Source organism: Podarcis vaucheri (genome assembly GCF_965113315.1).
Source record: "Podarcis vaucheri genome assembly, chromosome: 3".
In the NCBI taxonomy this organism is placed as follows: domain Eukaryota; kingdom Metazoa; phylum Chordata; class Lepidosauria; order Squamata; family Lacertidae; genus Podarcis; species Podarcis vaucheri.
In genome coordinates this window covers 36,137,400-36,155,706 of record NC_138761.1, presented here as the reverse complement: position 1 = coordinate 36,155,706, position 18,307 = coordinate 36,137,400, and the positions used below count along the sequence as shown (strand labels likewise).

The window sequence follows — 18,307 nt, the reverse complement described above, 5'->3', positions numbered from 1 at the left end:
AGCCTTTCTCAACCTGTGGGTCCCCAGATGTTGTTGAACTACAACTCCCATCACCCTTAGCTAGCAAGGCCAGAGCTCAGGGATGATGGGAGTTGTAGTCCAACATCTGGGGACCCACAGGTTGCACTAGTTGATGCAAACTGAACAAATTCACATATCTTGTGTGGGTTCTATGTACAACGACTGCACACTATCACCAATTTGAAGTGCAAAGACATTTTTTCTCCACTCTAGTACTGCCAAGCACAACAACAGAATACTAAATGCTAGGTAATCTATGGTCACCCACATGCTTTGGTACCTGGGAAGACACATCACGGGACTTAAATCAACACCACATACCAGCCTAGCGAAACTCCTGAAAACATGTAGGAGGAAATGTACCTTGACAAATTATTACAAAGTTCAGGAGGTGAGAGTGGAAGATCCAGCATGCCAGTGGCATATGATAGACATTAGGAGCGAATATAAGCAGCACGTGCACAGCTCATTTAATCATAGGGCAAGTGTAACATTTTCTTTAAGTTTCATCACATCATTCTTTGTTGTTGTTGGCATCTGTCTGTCTCGAGAGACAATGGAGTGTGCCTCCGGGGGTGAAGTGTTAGCAGCACCAAAATGACCTTCCTGGGGCACAAGCCTAGGCAGTGTGCATGGTGTGCCTGGGATGCCCAGATGACAAGACCCACCCTGTTGTTGTTCTTGCTGTTGTTGTTTTATATTTATCTATACCCCGCCTTTTTCCCTGAAAGAGACTCAAGGCAGCTTACAGATAAAACAAGAACAACTAAAAAGAGAGCTGTGCTTCACGTGAATAGAAATTGTTCTGTTCCGCGTTTCACATGTACAGAAACGTTTTTTTGTTTTGATGCTTCTCAAGATTAACTTGGTTTTTTGTTTCTTTCACCGCAGTCTTTTGTAAATTATGTTGAAACTGTTTATCCATTTGAATGCTATTTCCATCTGTTGCAGGGCAATAGCTTCTTCAATCTATCTCTCTTTTGTAGTAGCAGTAAGACTCTGGTATCAGCTACCCACATTTCAGGCATGCCAGATGGTATGGAGGTGAACTGCCATCTCCTTCCCTTGCCCTCAAGTTGTTATAAATTAGTTTATAATTGTGCTTTCCCCCCACTCCTTTTCCACAAAGAAACTCTCAGCACAACTTGTAACTTCTCTTTACATTTATAACATTATTCAGCTAATCCTGTTTTTTTCTTTTTTTAATGGTGATCTGTATGGCTGTATCTTGTTTGCTTATTCTGCAGCATGATTTTTAAAACTCTTTTGAAATTGCACCCCAGTTGTAAGTTGACTAAATCTTTCACATACACATTTTGGCTTCTGGACTGGCACATGTGCAATTAGCACTTACACTTTGCATGCTTCTTCCTGATGCATGGTACCTAAACATGCGTGTGTGCGCACACACACACAAAATTCTTTCCTCCTGGCCCTACTTTCTGCGTACACCTTATTTTGTCTTTTATTTTTATTTGGCAAATATAACAAGAAGAAACATCCTCAGCTCACATTAGCACATCATTTTTCTCTCTCTCACACACACACAACAGACACACACAGAGTCCCTATGTCCAAATAAACATCCAAATGAGATTGACAATTAGAAGATATACATTCAAATGTGGAAAGGGCAGGAGGTCTCAGTGGCATAGCGTGGGGGGTGCAGGGGGGGCCGGCCGTACCGGGCGCAACATCTGGGGATTAGGGTTAGGGGGCGCAAATCCACGGGTTAGGGGGCGCAAATTACTTGCCTTGCCCCGGGTGCTGACAACCCACGCTACGCCACTGGGAGGTCTTCAGACCACTAAACAGTGGGTGGTGAGTGTTTTATACTTCATGGCTGGAAGGATATTCTCTTTGCAACCATAAGGGTTTGTAGGATCACACCTTTTCTATTTCAGTTGATATCCAGCCTGTGGTAACTGCACTGACAGCAGTCAAGAGCTTTCAGCGCTTCTTGTGGAGGTCACTGCACACACAGAGATGACTTTGTAGACCTTTAACCAATAAAGTGGTTTGTGCCCCTTTCCACAGATATCCAGTTTGGTTTTTAAACTATGATTTTTGTTTGTTTGTTTGTTTGTTTGTTTGTTTAAAAAATCTTCAAACGATTTCCTTGAAAGCAAAAGCATCTTCAAACAATTCCATATAACATACAAATATAATGAGACATGGTAGGAAAGATACAGAGTTTGCGTATCATTTTGACAGTTCCACTCTCCACTGTTGTCATTCTTTTAATCATTTCTTTTATTTCGTCTCAGGTACATTTAAGTGCAAATGTAGTGTCTCTGATAAGGCAGATCAGAGTATTCCTGTTTTAAGGCAACCATGACAAATCTGAGTCTGTTTTCAGCAGTGGTGATAGAGGATAGAACCTGTGCATCACTCCCAAGTTTCATATTGATATGCCTGTTGCATTTCTTTTTTTATTCTGCAGTCTACCCTTTTGCTCCCAGACAGTACCATCATGTTCCAACAACCAGTTTGAGGCAGGGAACAGGGGGCTGCATTGATTTTTACTGTGTTCCATCCCTCAAGATGATAGTAAGGTGCAGTGTGGCGTATTTTGTTTTACATACCAAGCCAATATTGTGAGCAACTGCATAATTTGCCCAAGGCTTTGTCTCTGTTAATGGTTCCCACAGGTCCAAGAATGGGTGGGGGATACACTCACTCTATAAAACACTGCCTCTTACAGAAAAATATGAACAAAAGAAGTGGCCAATATAAAAAAATGGGGGGAGGATATATTGCATGCAAGACATTGTAAACAGAGGTATCATTTTATTCTGTTCTGGTTAGGACCCCTGTTAGAAGATGGGTGAGCTAATTTCTACAAGTCACAAAAATCAGAGCTTTGTGTAAACAAGGAAAGGAAGAAGAAACACATTGTGCTTAGCTCTGATGAAGCCTAGTTGCACAATGGTTGTTTAAGCATTGGGTTCATTTTGTGTCAAACAACACATGTGTGAATATTCAGGGAACCGGTGGCAAATTGTTTACACTGTTGGACAATGAGGAAATTTGCACAGCATCCTTCTGGATTCCCCTTCTACAGAATGTTCAAAAGGAGTTGGCTTGTTTGTACAGTTAGATCCCATTTGCATTTCTATGATACGGTCAGATGTCTTTGTGATAAAGTCAATAGCATTTCTTGAGTCTGCTTTAGGTCAAGGGAAGTTTTGAATAGCTGGGAAGTGGGCTACTTTGTTTTTAACGTATTCCAGTTTTGTTATTCTATGGTTACTTAGGTTTTCCAACCTCCACCATTCAGAGGAATAATTGGAGTTCAGAAGCTGCTAATGTCTCTATCCAGATTGTGACATTCAGAGCTATTCCCCCCCCCCCCTTTACTTGCTTTAGGGATGCTTGGCATAGAATCTGTATTAAGAAATGCCTGGGATTTTGGCAACTTTGTTCATAATAATCATTGTAATAAAGCAAAGGATATAATTCACAGCTACCTTCTCTCCAGAAATTTACCCAGAACGGCATGAGAGGAAAGAGAAATATTAATCTGTAGAATAACTCTTCTACAGAAAAAAGAAAAGGAGGCTAGTATCTGCTCAAATTTAAATTTTAGCCTATCAAGTGAGCAGTAGTGGGTTACATTTGCTCTTCTTATTCAATTACAAGATTCAGATTATCATGATACTGTTTGAATTTATTCAACTTTGGGGTAAATGTGACATTCTCTGCCCATTATTGGAACAAGAGGGGATTCTGAACCTAAACCTTTTTAAAATGTTCAGTTAATGCACTCATCAGTTCCAGAACATACACAAAATATTCTGATTTTAAGTTACTTTAAAATACCATGTATTTTCTCAAAAACCTGAATTAAGTGATCCCTCAAGATCAACTCTGACTGCCTCTGGCAGCCCTGCTCTGCTACTTACCTGAAAACAGATTTTAGTTTATGACCAGCTGCAGTATTTATTACCTCCATTGGTTGCTCTACTAAATATCCATGTCCTATCACCATGGATGAATCCAAATAACCCAGAAATGTGATAATCAAAGATGTTAGAGGTGCTCTACCACCTTACACTGACGCAAATGGTATGACAGACAATGTCAGGCATGTCCATTTCTTGAAGTTCTATGGAGGGGAGTACATTTTTCATGCTGATTGCTGCAAAATACTGCTCTGCTTAGTTTAAAAGAATTAGAGTTATTATCTCTGGGCTGAGGGAGACAGGAGAGAGAGCCATTGTTGATGATACTTAGCTGCCTACAAAATCTATTTCAGTGGGAATGATAACAGATTCCATGACAAAACACCAATAAAGAATCGCAATAAAGAGTGGCTGGGGTATAAATAACAGGGAAACTCACTGAGAGTAAGATTGAAGTGTGCAAACTGGTCATGGTTCAAGACCTAAGAGATATATCTGCTGTTTGGTGTTTGTTTGTTTTTTAAATGAAGAGGAATATAGCCCTCTGACATAGCAAGGATATCCCTTATACTTTATTTGGGGCTGAGAGATCGTGCTGCTAGACTTGATATGAGGCAGGCACAGGTGTTACACAAGGAGATTTTTAACTGAGAAAAGTTCTCAATCTGTCTTGAGGTTTGCACATTAGAAGATCTTGCCCTGTGCAGTATGTTCTCTGTTTTGTTCTGTGAGACCTCCAGGTTTAGGGCAGTATATAAATTCTAATAATAATAGTAAATAATTTTGTTCTTTACTAACTTCAACCCTTTTCTTTCCTCCACTAGGGCTCATTTCAAAACATTTGTCCCTCAGTTCCAGGAGGCAGCATTTGCCAATGGAAAACTCTAAGATCATAGAAGTGGGAGACAACCTCATCCTGCAAGGATGCCAAACAGAGTCTTATGTCATTGCCTGTCAACAAATTGCAAGATGGCTTCCCGCAAGTAGTTTGGACTTCAGTCTCTTGGTGTGTTTTGCCTCTGGGGTGCTGTTGTGATCACCACAGATTGAATTTACTCTTGTCTATATGAGGACCTTGGCTGACTAAACATTTTTTGCTCTACAAGCAAACACATTTCTTATTTTATCTGTGTGATCAAAATTAAAAATAATTTGCATAGATGTGCCCCCCTCCCCGTGATGCCTTATTTATGAATTCTTTTTCTATACCAGTGTTTCAGGCTTTCTTGTTAACTTTTCTGTGATGATTGACATATTAGAAGTAAACAGAAAATAGCTGAGCAATAAGCCTTGTTAGACGAAGTACTGCCGTATTATGCCTTTGTAATTATTTGTGTTCAAGGTTTATCTCCAATTGAGTCTGAAAGAACAAAACCAGAGGAACATTTTAATTGCTACAGAAGGTAGTATGATGGCACATAACTCTTAGTGCTTCTAACTGGAAGTCCCCCATGTTGTAGAATTCTGCTTTGTACTCTTGTTATCAGTACCAAATCTGAGATGAGCTATCTTGTCACTATCCAGTATGTTACTAAGAAATGTCTACCATTTGAATACCAGTAGTGTCTAAAAATTAAATGTGTAAGTTATGATGAATTCACGTTTCACGGCACAGCTCTGATGAGAAACACAAATGCCACTATTGAAAGAGGCTTTTAACGTCAACAGTGTCATTAGTACCTTTATTAATTTATAATGCATAGTCTTTCAACCTAAAATGTATGGTTTAGTTCACATCTAGATGACTTTATGAGAAAACATAATTGGATGCATCATTCTTTCTTATACAGGAATGGTACATTCAGCATCTGAGCCATTTGTTGTTCCTTTCCTGTGATACATTTCGGCAAGCCGCTTGTCTGACTAGCCGTGGACTAACTTCCCATATTTTGTAAATAGCTCAGGGTGCTTTCCAACAGGGAATCAAACGTTCATAAATAGCATGTGGAAAACATACTTTAGTTCCGTTGTGATTCACAGAACAAAACTGAATAATTTCTGCTGTATCCAGAACACCTCTAGTTGCCTAATATGTCACTATACCTCGAAATGTAACTAACATTATAGGGTTGTATCTAAGTCATACTTTGAATGGCTGCTTAGTGGGATAGAACCCATAGAACATCATTCTTAGAATGTTAGTGGACAGTACTCTTTATTATTACTACCCAATTACTTTGTCCCAGGGATTGGATGCACCTGGTTAGCAGGCCTCTTTCTGCTGGCATTGTGTGCACAAGGGAATCTTGCCACCTGGTCCAGCAGGCTTTGTCTCTACTGCTTCCCCTTGCCATTGCACTGCCAGGATTTGTACTTTAAGGCTCCCAATTGCGCATTAGTGCAATTAGTTTACTGACGAAAACAAAAATATGCCATTTTTCCACCGTAAACCATGCCCAAAGCAGATTGCAATAAACAATTTTTTTTTAAATGTGGAACATTTTTTGTAAAAAATGTTGGTTTTTTAAGCACCAGCATATTCAAACAAGACAGCATCAACAATTCCAAAATCATAGGATAAATTATTACAATGAAGTAATCTAGACTTAATGCGGGATAAGTTCAGAACAAAATTAACAGACAGGTAAAATAAATGCTAACCCACGTAGCTAGTTCCAGTCTTGCATTCCAAGGGGCTGGCTTAAATACAATTTGGAGCGGGCAGGGTCTTCTTACCAGACTAGATCTGCTTTCCCCAGATCTGGTGCCCTCCAGGTGGTTCTGCCTTACCATTCCCATCACCCCTGACAGTTGGTTGTGCTACCTGGGACTGATGGGAATTGTAGTCCCAAGTATCTGAAGGACTTCCACGGTCCAGAGCAGCCTTGTTTGAGTACAGCTCAGAGGGCAGAGGTCTTCTCACCAGGCTAGGTGGCTTACAGGGCCTTCTACCTCCACACCAGCATGTTGGGCTCAAATCTTTTGAGGCATGTGCACACAAGGCCAATTTTCCTACATCGTACATGAATCCTGCATGTAGTCAACATTATATTGAAGTTGCTTCTAGGTAGGATTGGTCAGCGTTGGCCAATAATGGTCAATTACATGGTCAAATATTCAAATATATAGGGGTGGGTTTTTTAAAAAAGTTAGAAAAAGACAATGCCGAATATAAAAAAACTGTCATCTAGAACTCAAAAGTCCATTTCTTCCCAGAAGCTTTCCAGAGTACCATATAAGATCACATAGAGACCCTTGCTCCCCATATCAAGTGCAGTAGACTAGTTCCATGTAGAAAATGTGTTTTGTGATTTGCTCCAGTGCAACTTTAGTCCCAGGTACATAGCGTCGTGGCCTATGCTTAGAACGTACCAAAGTGAGCAAGGTTGCATCTCCCTTCTGGTTCAGTTCTATCAGTGATGGATCGGTGTCTAAAAACAAGTTGGCATTGTTGTTGTTTAGTCATGTCCGACTCTTCATGACCCCATGAACCAGAGCATGCCAGGCACTCCTGTCTTCCGCTGCCTCCCGCAGCTTGGTCAAACTCATATTAGTAGCTTCGAGAACACTGTCCAACCATCTTGTCGTCTGCCGTCCCCTTCTCCTTGTGCCCTCCATCTTTCCCAACATCAGGGTCTTTTCCAGGGAGTTGGCATGGCCAAGCATTAATGAGCATTTAAGAAACCACAAATTGGCAGGTTCTCAGTTCCAAATACAATGCATGCATAGAATTGGATGAATAATAAGTGTGAGAAGCTAATCGTCTCCATCTGCTTCTTTGCAAAATAAACTGCCTCACTTGTAACCTGCAGGTACCCGTAAGCATGCTTCTACATTTACTCTTTTCTCCTTTTAGATGACACCATTCAGCCACTCGTTTAGACAGACAACCTTCTCCCAAACTATTGCATCGTCACTTTTTTATAGCTGGTTTACAGTGGGTTTTTAAAACCCCCTAAATACTTCTATTCCAGATGCAGCTACTCACTTATTGCCTTCACTTCTGTTTTCTAGTGAACCTGACAACAGTGTGTGAGAAAGGGAAATCTTGTCGGTTCACTTCCATGTAATTTCTTTTCATTAAATTAGTACTGTGGGCTCCACTATTGATGCACACATGTCTTTACCTTTTTTTGACTAGGCTGCCCTCCTCTTTCTCAAAGCCTGGTGAGAGGGAGGTTTTGGCTTATGGTTATAAAAACCAGAAGCCTATTGTTAGCATGTAGGAACTTGATCATACACAGCCGCTGCAGATCAAGGGTATCGCTAGTAATAGGTCATGGGGGGGGGAATGCTTTTATTGTTATTAACTGGAAGAGCTATAAGATGCTTTGACATCTGTGCCAATATTCTCCTTATACTTTATATTTACATGGATGCATAAAAAAGAAAAAAGACTTGCATGAAAATGAATTGGACTGGTTTCAAATCACCCTTAAAGCCAAGAAGCTATCGGGGTCCCCTTCAGAAGTCACTATCTCTAAGCTTAACCTCCTTCAAAGGCTTGTGAAACTAGAAATTGAGGTGACTCGGCTATTCTGAGCAATTAGAAGGATGCAAATATAGGAGATACATGTTGCTAAATGTCCATTATGAGCCCAGACAGATGTGATGTGGTGGTGGCAGAGCCCAGTACAGGATTGGATCTGCTGCTCAGTCTATACCAGCAGAGACCAAAGGGTTGGCAGGAAGTTTCTATGGCATTCCCCCTCCCTTCCTTGGTTTAGTTTTTGAATACCTTCTTGCTGGATTTGTAGCCCATGTTCGTGAGTTTGAGAAATGATCTACATGCATGATTTATCTCTTGTCATTAAAATCGTACGTTTCCATGCAGGGATCCGATTGCAATTCCTCTCATTTCACATTGTTTGTTGAAAGGGCACCAACGTTGTCAATTCCCCCCCCCCCTCCACCACCACCACCCAGGTGAGGACGGTAATGATAGAGAAAATGTGGTGTGCACATTGCTGTTTCCAGCTTTGCCAGTGAAAACAAACTGTGCACGTTGTTTCATCTGTGAATGGATAGTATGTGACGAGCACCTCCAAAGTTGGCACCCCAGGTGTTAACCTGGTTCATCTCCCCCTAAATCTAAGCCTACCTGGGATGGAGCAGTTTATAAAATGGGCTGATGGCAGCTGATCCCTCGTCCATACTTCCAGTTGACCTGCTCCTAGAAAGCACGAGTCCAAGCAGTATTCTGCTTGATTCATGCTTTCTAGGCACAGGTCTGAGCGGTTTCACCCTTGCCCCGCTCCTTTCCCAGAGAAAACCTGCTCTTCAGTGCTAAATCGGAGCAGACGTCTATCTAGAGAAACCTCGAATTGCTGTTTGCCCCTGGGGAAAAACAGCGGGACAAGAGAAAGTGTGGATCAGCCCTTTCTTTGCTGTGCTCCTCATCCCTTCCCTCAACTATGCCCAAGTAATTCTTCTTATAGTGAAAAGAGAAAAGCCGAAAAGTTTCCAGCAGTTGTTTTCTTGTGAAAAAAGTGCAGGCTACTGGAGGATAAGTTCCTCCTCCCTCCCAGTCTTGTGGCTCCTGCTCCCCATCCCTATTCTACAGACAATCAACAGGATGCAGGTTGGCTGCTGCTGCTGTCGCATCTTGCCGTGCCTTGTGTTGCAAGGCCTTTGGGACTTATGAGGCCTCCCGTTCACCTGTGTTTACATGTGCCACTCTTTTCCACTACCGAGCAGCAGTTTGATTTGCACAGCAATTAATTGTGGATGAGGAATGTGGGCAAGAGGGGAGGCCAAGATCAATTGCTGAGTGTAATGTTTGAAGTGTCAAGAAATGGACAATGAATTCAGGCGTAGAATATTTAGCAGGTGCCCCGCTGATTTGCCAAGGCCACCATCCAAACCGTCAAATGAGTCCCCGGCACCACTTAAAAAGAAATAAAATATCTAAATGTGAGGGCTTTCATAAGTCAATAAAGAATAGACCCCCATCTTAAATAGCTGGAAAGGAGGCAAGTGCTTAATTGCAGGTGCCTTCAGAATAAATAGAGAGCAAAAGTCTAACATTATTCATGCGGGTAGCTCTCTTGAGCGCACTTGTTTCCAGAACTGGCTGAAGAATTAATGCGTTCTTGTTGAATAAATGTCCTTTGCAAGCCACCTGCAGCGAAAATTGATCTCTGGGTCGCTACATGTTTTCATCGGAGTGTATTGAAGCCATAATGTTTCTTTTTTTCCACCTGTGAGGATTGCAAAGCCGTGCCAATGAAATGCAGAGCTCTGGTGTTCTGCACCAACTGTGCAGAGCTGTAAAAGTCCTCGAATTGCAGTGCGGCAAGTCATTTCTGCAAACTGGTTAAGTCTGCCAGTGAGCCGGGGTACCTTTGTCGTGCCTCTGGATTTGTTCATGACAATTCCAACTGGGTTTCAGTTTGACATGTTGTTTCTTTTCACCCACCATCCCCTACAGCTAAAAGATTGTTAATAATTGCCTTGGAAAAGAAAGAAAAAACACATTGGGGGTTTGTGTGTCTGGAAAGATTGCAGCGCTAGCTTGCATAAGGTATCTTATTAACGCATCTACAGCTAGGACTCCTGTTTATCTGACTGGGGCAGGAAGGTTAGGTCTATGGCGACTGTTTTGCTGCAACAACAGTTAATGCCACCTGTGCTGAATATGATTACATGTCCGGCTTAGCAGTTGCTGGCACGGGGATTTTAATCCAGAACATGGGGATTGTGGTTGACCAGTGCTCTGAGTCACTGCTTGTAAAATGCTACATGTAGAAAATGCTCCATCCAGAAATGTCCTGAAATCTGCCTCTGTGGATATAGGTCATGGTGTAGTCAATAGGAAAATTTGTCACATCCATGGGGCAATCCCCATTAGGTTACATTTAGAAAACAAACCGGTCCCATCAGTGGTGGAATATGGCTACAGTTGGCAAAGGGTGGTCCTATTTGGCTGGTTCACTTTTATCCCGCACTTCCTCCCAAAAGGTTATACTGTGCCACATCCCCCAAAGTAGCATAAATGGTTCTTCCGCCTCCTCATTTTATCCTCACAACAACTTTGTGTGGTAGGCAGGGCTGCAAGTACGTGGTCAGTGATGGTTCTGAGTTCAGCAGGGATTTGAACTTGTGTCTCCCTGGGCTGGGGTTCAGAATGTTCAAATGACACCCAAATATGCCCCACATCTTTGTAATTGTGGAGAAAAGGTTTACTGCAGTTGATTATTTTTTACGGCAGAATTAAAAGAATGCAGGCATTGGGGAAAAGAGTACAAACCTTAGAAGAAACTCTGGGATCAGGGCAGTGGTCCATCTTGTCCAGCAACCTGTTTTCACAATGGCCAACCAGACCTTTATGGGAAGCATACATGCAGGACCTTAGCGCACCAGCACGTTCCCCCTCCTGCAGTTTCCAGCAACTGACATTCAGAAACATGCTGCCCTCAATAGTGGATGTAGAACATAATCATCGGGTTAGTAGCCAGGTTCAGTTAGAGTGGGAAACCCGCCTTTGAGTTCAGGGTCGCTATCCAGTAGGTGCCTGCAACTCAGGCATATATACCAGAATACACAAAGTAATGAAACCTCGTGTTGGCAGGATAATTGCATTTCCCAGCTGCAGCTGCAACATAGGTTTGGATCCTGGGGGAACCGGTTTCCTTACAACTGCCATGCTCTGTAGAGGAAAGGATGTGGATTCCCTTGATGCAGTGGAGATGCTGATTTGAGAAATATCATCCGAGCTATGGCTCAGTGGTAGAACCTCAGCTTTGCGTGCAAGAAGGTCCCAGGTTCATCTCCAGGAACGGCTGGGAAAGAGGCATCCTAGAGAGTCACTGTCAATCAGTCCATCCAGCTCAAGACATCAACACCAACTTCTAGTGGTGCAAGGCAGCTTTCTGTGTTCCTGTTCTGCATTATCAGAAAAGCCTCATCTGAAAAGACCTCGCACCATCTCTCGGCATCTTCCGCCTGCCTCAAGATGCCAAATCCCAGTTTCCCTTAACCTGCTGATGAACCAAGGAAACGGGATGGCATTTTCTGGTTTCAGCAAGAACAAGGTGAGTTTTGAGTAAAGAGGAGCCGTCTTCCTGCCAAGCACTAACAGTACCTCTAGCTAACAAGGGGAAAAAACATCTTCATGCTAATGGGGTCAGGTGGCTTAACAGGGCAATTTCCACATGGTGGTGGATTATATAATTATATGCCTGGCCTTGGCGTGTCTGGCTGTAATAGCACTTTGGACTGCTTTTGATAAATGACTCACCCTGTGTGTGAGCCTAATTATGGGCTACTTGAAGGTAAAAGCAAAGTAACTGGATCATCCTGTGCAACTTCCAATGGAGTGGCATTTATTGCCCATGCAGACTGACCACTGCAAAGCTATATAAACATCTGGTTATGTTGAAGGAGCACAAAGGAAAATGTAAAACATATCGAAATTAAAAATTACTTGGTCAATGCAGTCAGACCTTTGAGCTGAAGAACTGCATTTGTCAACTTCAACATCAGTCTACCAAATTCCATTTCCTGTGTGTGGTGCTAGTTAGCCAATCATGTGGCACTTTATGCGGAAATGGACACTCCCTCGTAACCCATATTAATCTGCTTTGAAGGCAGCTGGGCTATTTGTTTTTTTTTTTAATAAATAATTTTTATTGAGATTTAAGATCACCCACCAACACCAGTAAAACATCAAATCTTATTACATATATCCTACTTTATGCTCCGTAGAGCTGTTGACTTCCATCCTTCCCTTCCATCAGTTTCCCTATTCTATTCTATAGTTCACAGTTTCTTTGATTAGATATTACAACATGACATAAGATTTACTTCAATCCTGCCAAAGTTTTCAAATTTGTACAGTTCTCACTTATATAGATCAAAAATTTACACCATTCTTTTTGGTACTTTGTCTCCTCCTGATTGCGAATTCTGTGTGTCAATTTAGCCATCTCAGCGTATTCAACCAGCTTTATCTGCCATTCTCCTATTGTCGGCATCTCCTGTTGCTTCCACTTTTGAGCTATCAGAACTCTAGCTGCTGTTGTTGCGTACAAATATAATCTTGCGTACAAATAGCTGGGCTATTTGTGAGGTCATTTTTTGCAACACCAAATGCAGTTTGAACACTGTTTCAGGTGATCAAGATGTGCCGAGATAATTCAACAGAACTGAACATGGGTTGTTTTTTTAAAGTTAAGACTCAAAACACCAGGGAGGTTCTGTGTCCCATCGAGATGTCCTGCTCCCTCAAAAGACTGTATTTTCTTCCTTGCTGCTCCATTTTCTTGGAATGCCCATCTTGAATGCACAATTCAAAGTGATGGTGCTGACCTTTAAAGCCCTAAATGGCCTCTGCCCAGTATACCTGAAGAAATGTCTCCACCCCCATCGTTCAGCCCGGACACTGAGGTCCAGCGCCGAGGGCCTCACTGTGAGATATGAGGTTACAGGGAACTAGGCAGAGGGCCTTCTCAGTAGTGGCACCCGCCCTGTGAAACGCCCTCCCATCAGTTGTCAAGGAAATAAGCAACTACCTGACTTTTAGAAGACATTTGAAGGCAGCCCTGTTCAGGGAAGTTTTTAATGTTTGACGTTTTATCGTGTTTTTAATATTTTGTTGGGAGCCACCCAGAGTGGCTGGAGAAACCCAGCCAGATGGGCGGGGTTATACATAAATTGTTGCTGTTGTTGTTACCTGCCTAATGATTCCTCTTTGTCATCATTAAAATCATGTCCCCAAACTCACCTTTTCTGTGATGCCTTTGGCACAACCCTCTACTTCACCTACTTTTCTGGAGCTCAGCCTAAGCATATGCAACTGAAACCTCATATTTGGTGTTTGCTGCTCCCTCCCCTTCCTCGGGGGGGGGGGGTAGTATAGATATTTAGAACTGTGTGCTTCTTGGGGCCAGAGACCTGCCCTCTTGTGTTCTGTAAAGCAGCAACACTGGCTTGTCCCTTACTTTTTCTGTAAAATCTTTATTTCCTCTCAGACTGAAAAGTAAAACAAGCACAAATCAAAGTACCATACACACTGATAGTATATAAGAAAATACTGTGATATTATTTATACAGTGGTACCTCGGGTTACATACGCTTCAGGTTACAGACTCTGCTAACCCAGAAATAGTACCTCATGTTAAGAACTTTGCTTCAGGATGAGAACAGAAATTGTGCTCTGGCAGTGTGGCAGCAGCTGGAGGCCCCATTAGCTAAAATGGTGCTTCAGGTTAAGAACAGTTTCAGGTTAAGTACGGACCTCCGGAACGAATTAAGTACTTAACCTGAGGTACCACTGTATTATGTAAGTTTATACGAACATTCTGCCAGTCACTAATTTGTTCCATAATGGGTTACATAGAATAACTCAAATTTAAAACAATGTATGATTAATTAAAACCATTAAGTTAAAGCCACAGAACAAAACAAAATCACAAGAGCAGCAAAACAAAGTAAGGGAAAACATCCACTCACCCTGGTTAAAGAGATGTTGATCTGACACCAAAATCTGTAGCGATGGCAAAATATACATAATATACATAATGTATAAGGGATGCAATTCTAACTAGATAGCTTGCAGAATAAGAAAATGTAATAGAATGTTGGTCTGTTTGGGGGAAATGACCAAACCTCAAGATTCTCATGATTTTATAGGAACGTTTGAGATACTGCGTCCTTTTTTGAAAACTTGAAAATCTTTTAACTTGTAAATTTATTGTTACAGTCAAGCCTCGGTTGTTGAACGCAATCCATTCCAGAAGCCCGTTTGGCTTCTGAAATGTTCGACAACCGGGGCTTCCGATTGGCTGCAGGAGCTTCCTGCACTCAAGTGGAAGCCGCATTGGACATTTGGCTTCTGAAAAAAGTTCAAAAACGGGCATTTGCTTCCAGCAGCCAAATAGTTCCAAAACGGAGCCGTTCGGCAACCAAGGTTTGACTGTATCACATTTATGCAAGCCACAGAGCTTCAGTACTGTGACTGCCCATCTTGCAAACAGGCATTGCTTTGCTCTCCCTGATCTCTGAGAGTTAGAGAGCTTCAGAAGCTGGATTTTACCTTATTATGACACAATACTGCAGACCTCAAGGCGTTTTTTTTTACAAATACACAATATGAGCAAGGAGAAAGCAAGCGTTTCTCTGTTGCCGCTGCCCACATAGTCAGAACCTAGCCAGTAGCCATCAGTGCTCATTTTAGAAAAGCATATTTTAAGCTCCTTTAAATGAATGTCTTGAGCTATTAGTTGAATAAAAACATAGAGGAGAGGTCATTGCCTTCCTTGACAAAGCATTGTAGTGTTTTCTTTACAGTTGGAAGACTCTGAATACACATCAACTGCCCCAAAAAAGCGTAATGTGATATGCTTTGGGAGTTCCTCTGCAGCAACAACCCTGTCAAGCTGGAGTTTCCTTGGGCAGATCCGTACCATACATTTAAAGTGCATTAGAAGCACATTTAAAAGCACATGGCTTCCTCCAAAGATTGCTGGGACCTCTAGTTTCCCTTCCTACAACTTCCTAGGATTTGTGGGAGGAAGTCACATGCATTGGATTTGCTTTAAATTGTATGGTATGGGCCATGCCTCCCTAATTCAGAGACCTTGCTCATGGTTGGGGACAACTTAAAGAAGCATTCCTAGAACTGGCACCCTCCAGCTACATTTCCCATCCTCCGTCTATGCTGGCTGGGGACTGGTGGGAGTTGGGAATCCCATGTTGGAGAAGGCTGAGGTCCAGTCAAAGTCCAGTCAAAGGCGACTGTGGGGTTGTGTCGCTCATCTCGCTTTCAGGCCAAGGGAGCTGGCATTTGTCCACAGGCAGCTTTCCGGGTCATGTGGCCAGAATGACTAAGCCGCTTCTGGCGCAACCGGACACTGTGATGGAAGCCAGAGAGCATGGAAACACCGTTTACCTTCCTGCCGCAGTGGTACCTATTTATCTACTCGCACTGGTGTGATTTTGAACTGCTAGGTTGGCAGAAGCTGGGACAGAGCAACAGGAGCTCACCCCAACGTGGGGATTCGAACCGCTGATCTTCTGATCAGCAAGCCCAAGAAGCTCAGTTGTTTAGACCACCCTTGCTGAGTGGGGATCACTTCCTGCTAAATATTGTGCTGCCTAAGCAGCTTGGGATGCTATGTAATACTGAAATCTCTGAAAGCATAGCTATTTAAACAAAATACTGCTTTGTCTGATATGGCAAACAGCATAACTGGGCTTGATCCGACATCAGTGCACAGCCATTGATCAGATGTAGTGGCGCCAGTATCTACAAGTTATTGGTGTAACCTAAGATACTAATAAACGTTAGGGCTCCAGTGCTGCGCCTCTGCTCCCAAGTCTGTTTTCTGCCATTCCACCACTTTGCTCTATTAAAATGCTTTGTTTTGAAGCTTTGTGTCTGCATGTGCTCAGTTTTATGTATCAAGATTTAATCGCACAGACGAAACAGCTGTTTAGGAAGGAGGCTGACCAAAACAACAGTCGCAGAAGGCATAAACATTTGGGGACTTGATTATCTGTTCTTTACAGTGTGGTGTTTTTTGGTCAGCCAGGATATCCAGAAGTCCCAAGAGCAACATCCCTCTTTGGCCTGTGCAATTTGGAGTTGCTATTGTCCTCTTTTGCTGTGCAAACGGGCAGAGCCAAGCCACCAACACATGCCCAAGCAGTTTCTGTAGCGAGTCAGTATGTTTTTAAGGAGGCCCAGTGAAGCAGGTGGGTTTGGAGAAGTACTTTCAGGGATTCCCTCACAGTGTCAAGGATGCTGGGATAATCTCTCTTGTCCCAATCACTCCAGAGGTGTGACCCAGGTTCTCCTGACCATAGCAAAACATCTTCTCCCTGATCACATGGCATACCCCACAAGTGTCCCAGAAAAAAGGGACATATCATTTTCTCACATGAGAGCACGGCAGGCATTTTAGGTGCCATGAAAAAAGCACCCCCCAAAAAAAAATCTTTTTCTGCGGCCGTGATCTCACCCAGCACCCCAAAATGTGCTAACATACCCTGAAAAAAACACATATTTTGGACTCTTTGATCTTGTGTGTGTTATGTGACTCACACTGGAACACGGGTGGAAAGATGCACTTCCCAGTTTTGGGACTCAAGATGTTGGAAGATATGACATGGTGCATCAGTTTGTGGAAGGAAAAATATATTTGTGCTGACCCCAGAGACCATTTGGAGGCAAGTGTGGGTTGTTCTGATTCTTGAAATTGAAATTCTTGATTCTTGAAATAAATATGGCAACCCTAATTCAAAGCAGCACTGTTTCTTCTTCATGTGATCCATTCTGATGAGACGATAATTAAGTTCTCTAATTACAATTACTGTGCAAGCCTAGACGTGTCTACTCATAAGTAAATCCTAGTTGAGTTCAATGGCGTTTACTCCCGGAGGAGTGGATATAGGATTGTTGGGTCTTATAATGTGGCTCAGCTCAAGCCCAGGTTGAGCTGCCTCATTTTTACAACTTAACAAAGTCATAACTTGTTTGTAGGGCCTTTTACAAAGGGTGGTGACGGTGGGGTCCCAGCTACCAGCCACCTTAATTTGCCAGGAGACAAAAAGCAAAGCCTTCCAGCTCATACTAGAAAATTCTGTTCCTGAATTCCAGAGGGAAGGACGATTGCATTTTAATCTTCTAGACTTTTAAAACCTTTTGTTTACCTATTTATCAGTGTGCTGCACTCCCAAGTATGCCCTATATGCAGCTTAAGGAGGATCTTCAGCAATGTAACCTCTGGCGAGTTCTCCACATATGCCAATAGGGCCTTGACTGTGGCTCAGTCTAACTGATGGCAGCAGTGGGCAGCAATAAACCGCTATTTAGAATTTCCCACAATACCCTGCAGCCACAGGGGCACTGTGGAAAATTTAAGAAGGCATGAGGCAGACCCACTCCCAGGAAAGGTGTCTGTGTGCCCCGGGCTCTGCTAGGGTGCTGTGTCTCAACAGCTGCCTAAGAGTGCCAGATTCTGAGCCCAACTTTGTCCTAGATTGCACCCCTCAGTGGGACTCATTCTGAGTGAATACGCCCGATTCTCCACTGTCGGTCATTAGAATTCTTCTCTAGATCCCACTGACTGGTGACTACACAAATTCCTGGAGCAGCTACGTAACTCGCAAGGATTCGTCTGAGCCATCTGCAACCAATATTCTTGTTTGGGTAGGCCTGAAGTTGCTTCTGCTGTCCTGCCGCCCAACTGCTTGGCCAAGCAAGGCCCACTTTCTTGAGCAGTGCTTTGTTTTCCCGGAGCGTTCTCTCGAGTCTCAAACAACAACAACAAAAGCAGCCTCTGCGTCCTTTCCTCTCATTGTGTGGTGCCCAGCTGCTTGCACCTGAAGCTAGCCAGCTTTGCTTCCTTCCCCTCCCTCTCCCCTTCTCTTTCTCTAGGCATAGCACGCCAGCAAGGCTGGGGCTGGGCGCTGGCCCTGCATTCACCACTTCCTCGCCA

At 42.9% G+C, this 18,307-nt stretch overlaps 1 protein-coding gene and 1 long non-coding RNA gene across 2 annotated transcripts in view; one reads left to right on the top strand and one right to left on the bottom strand.

Annotated features, from left to right (window-relative positions):
• The window catches only part of BABAM2 (BRISC and BRCA1 A complex member 2), a 140,262-nt gene extending 131,563 nt beyond the window's left edge, over positions 1–8,699 (top strand). The window contains exon 12 of the mRNA XM_082214867.1: positions 4,751–8,699. Coding sequence (XP_082070993.1) covers positions 4,751–4,814 — 64 coding nt within the window. The 3' untranslated portion in view covers positions 4,815–8,699. The remainder of the gene's footprint in view (positions 1–4,750) is intronic.
• Positions 1–18,307, bottom strand: part of LOC309527909 — a 264,484-nt gene that overhangs the window by 56,014 nt on the left and 190,163 nt on the right. The gene's annotated exons all lie outside the window — the stretch shown is intronic.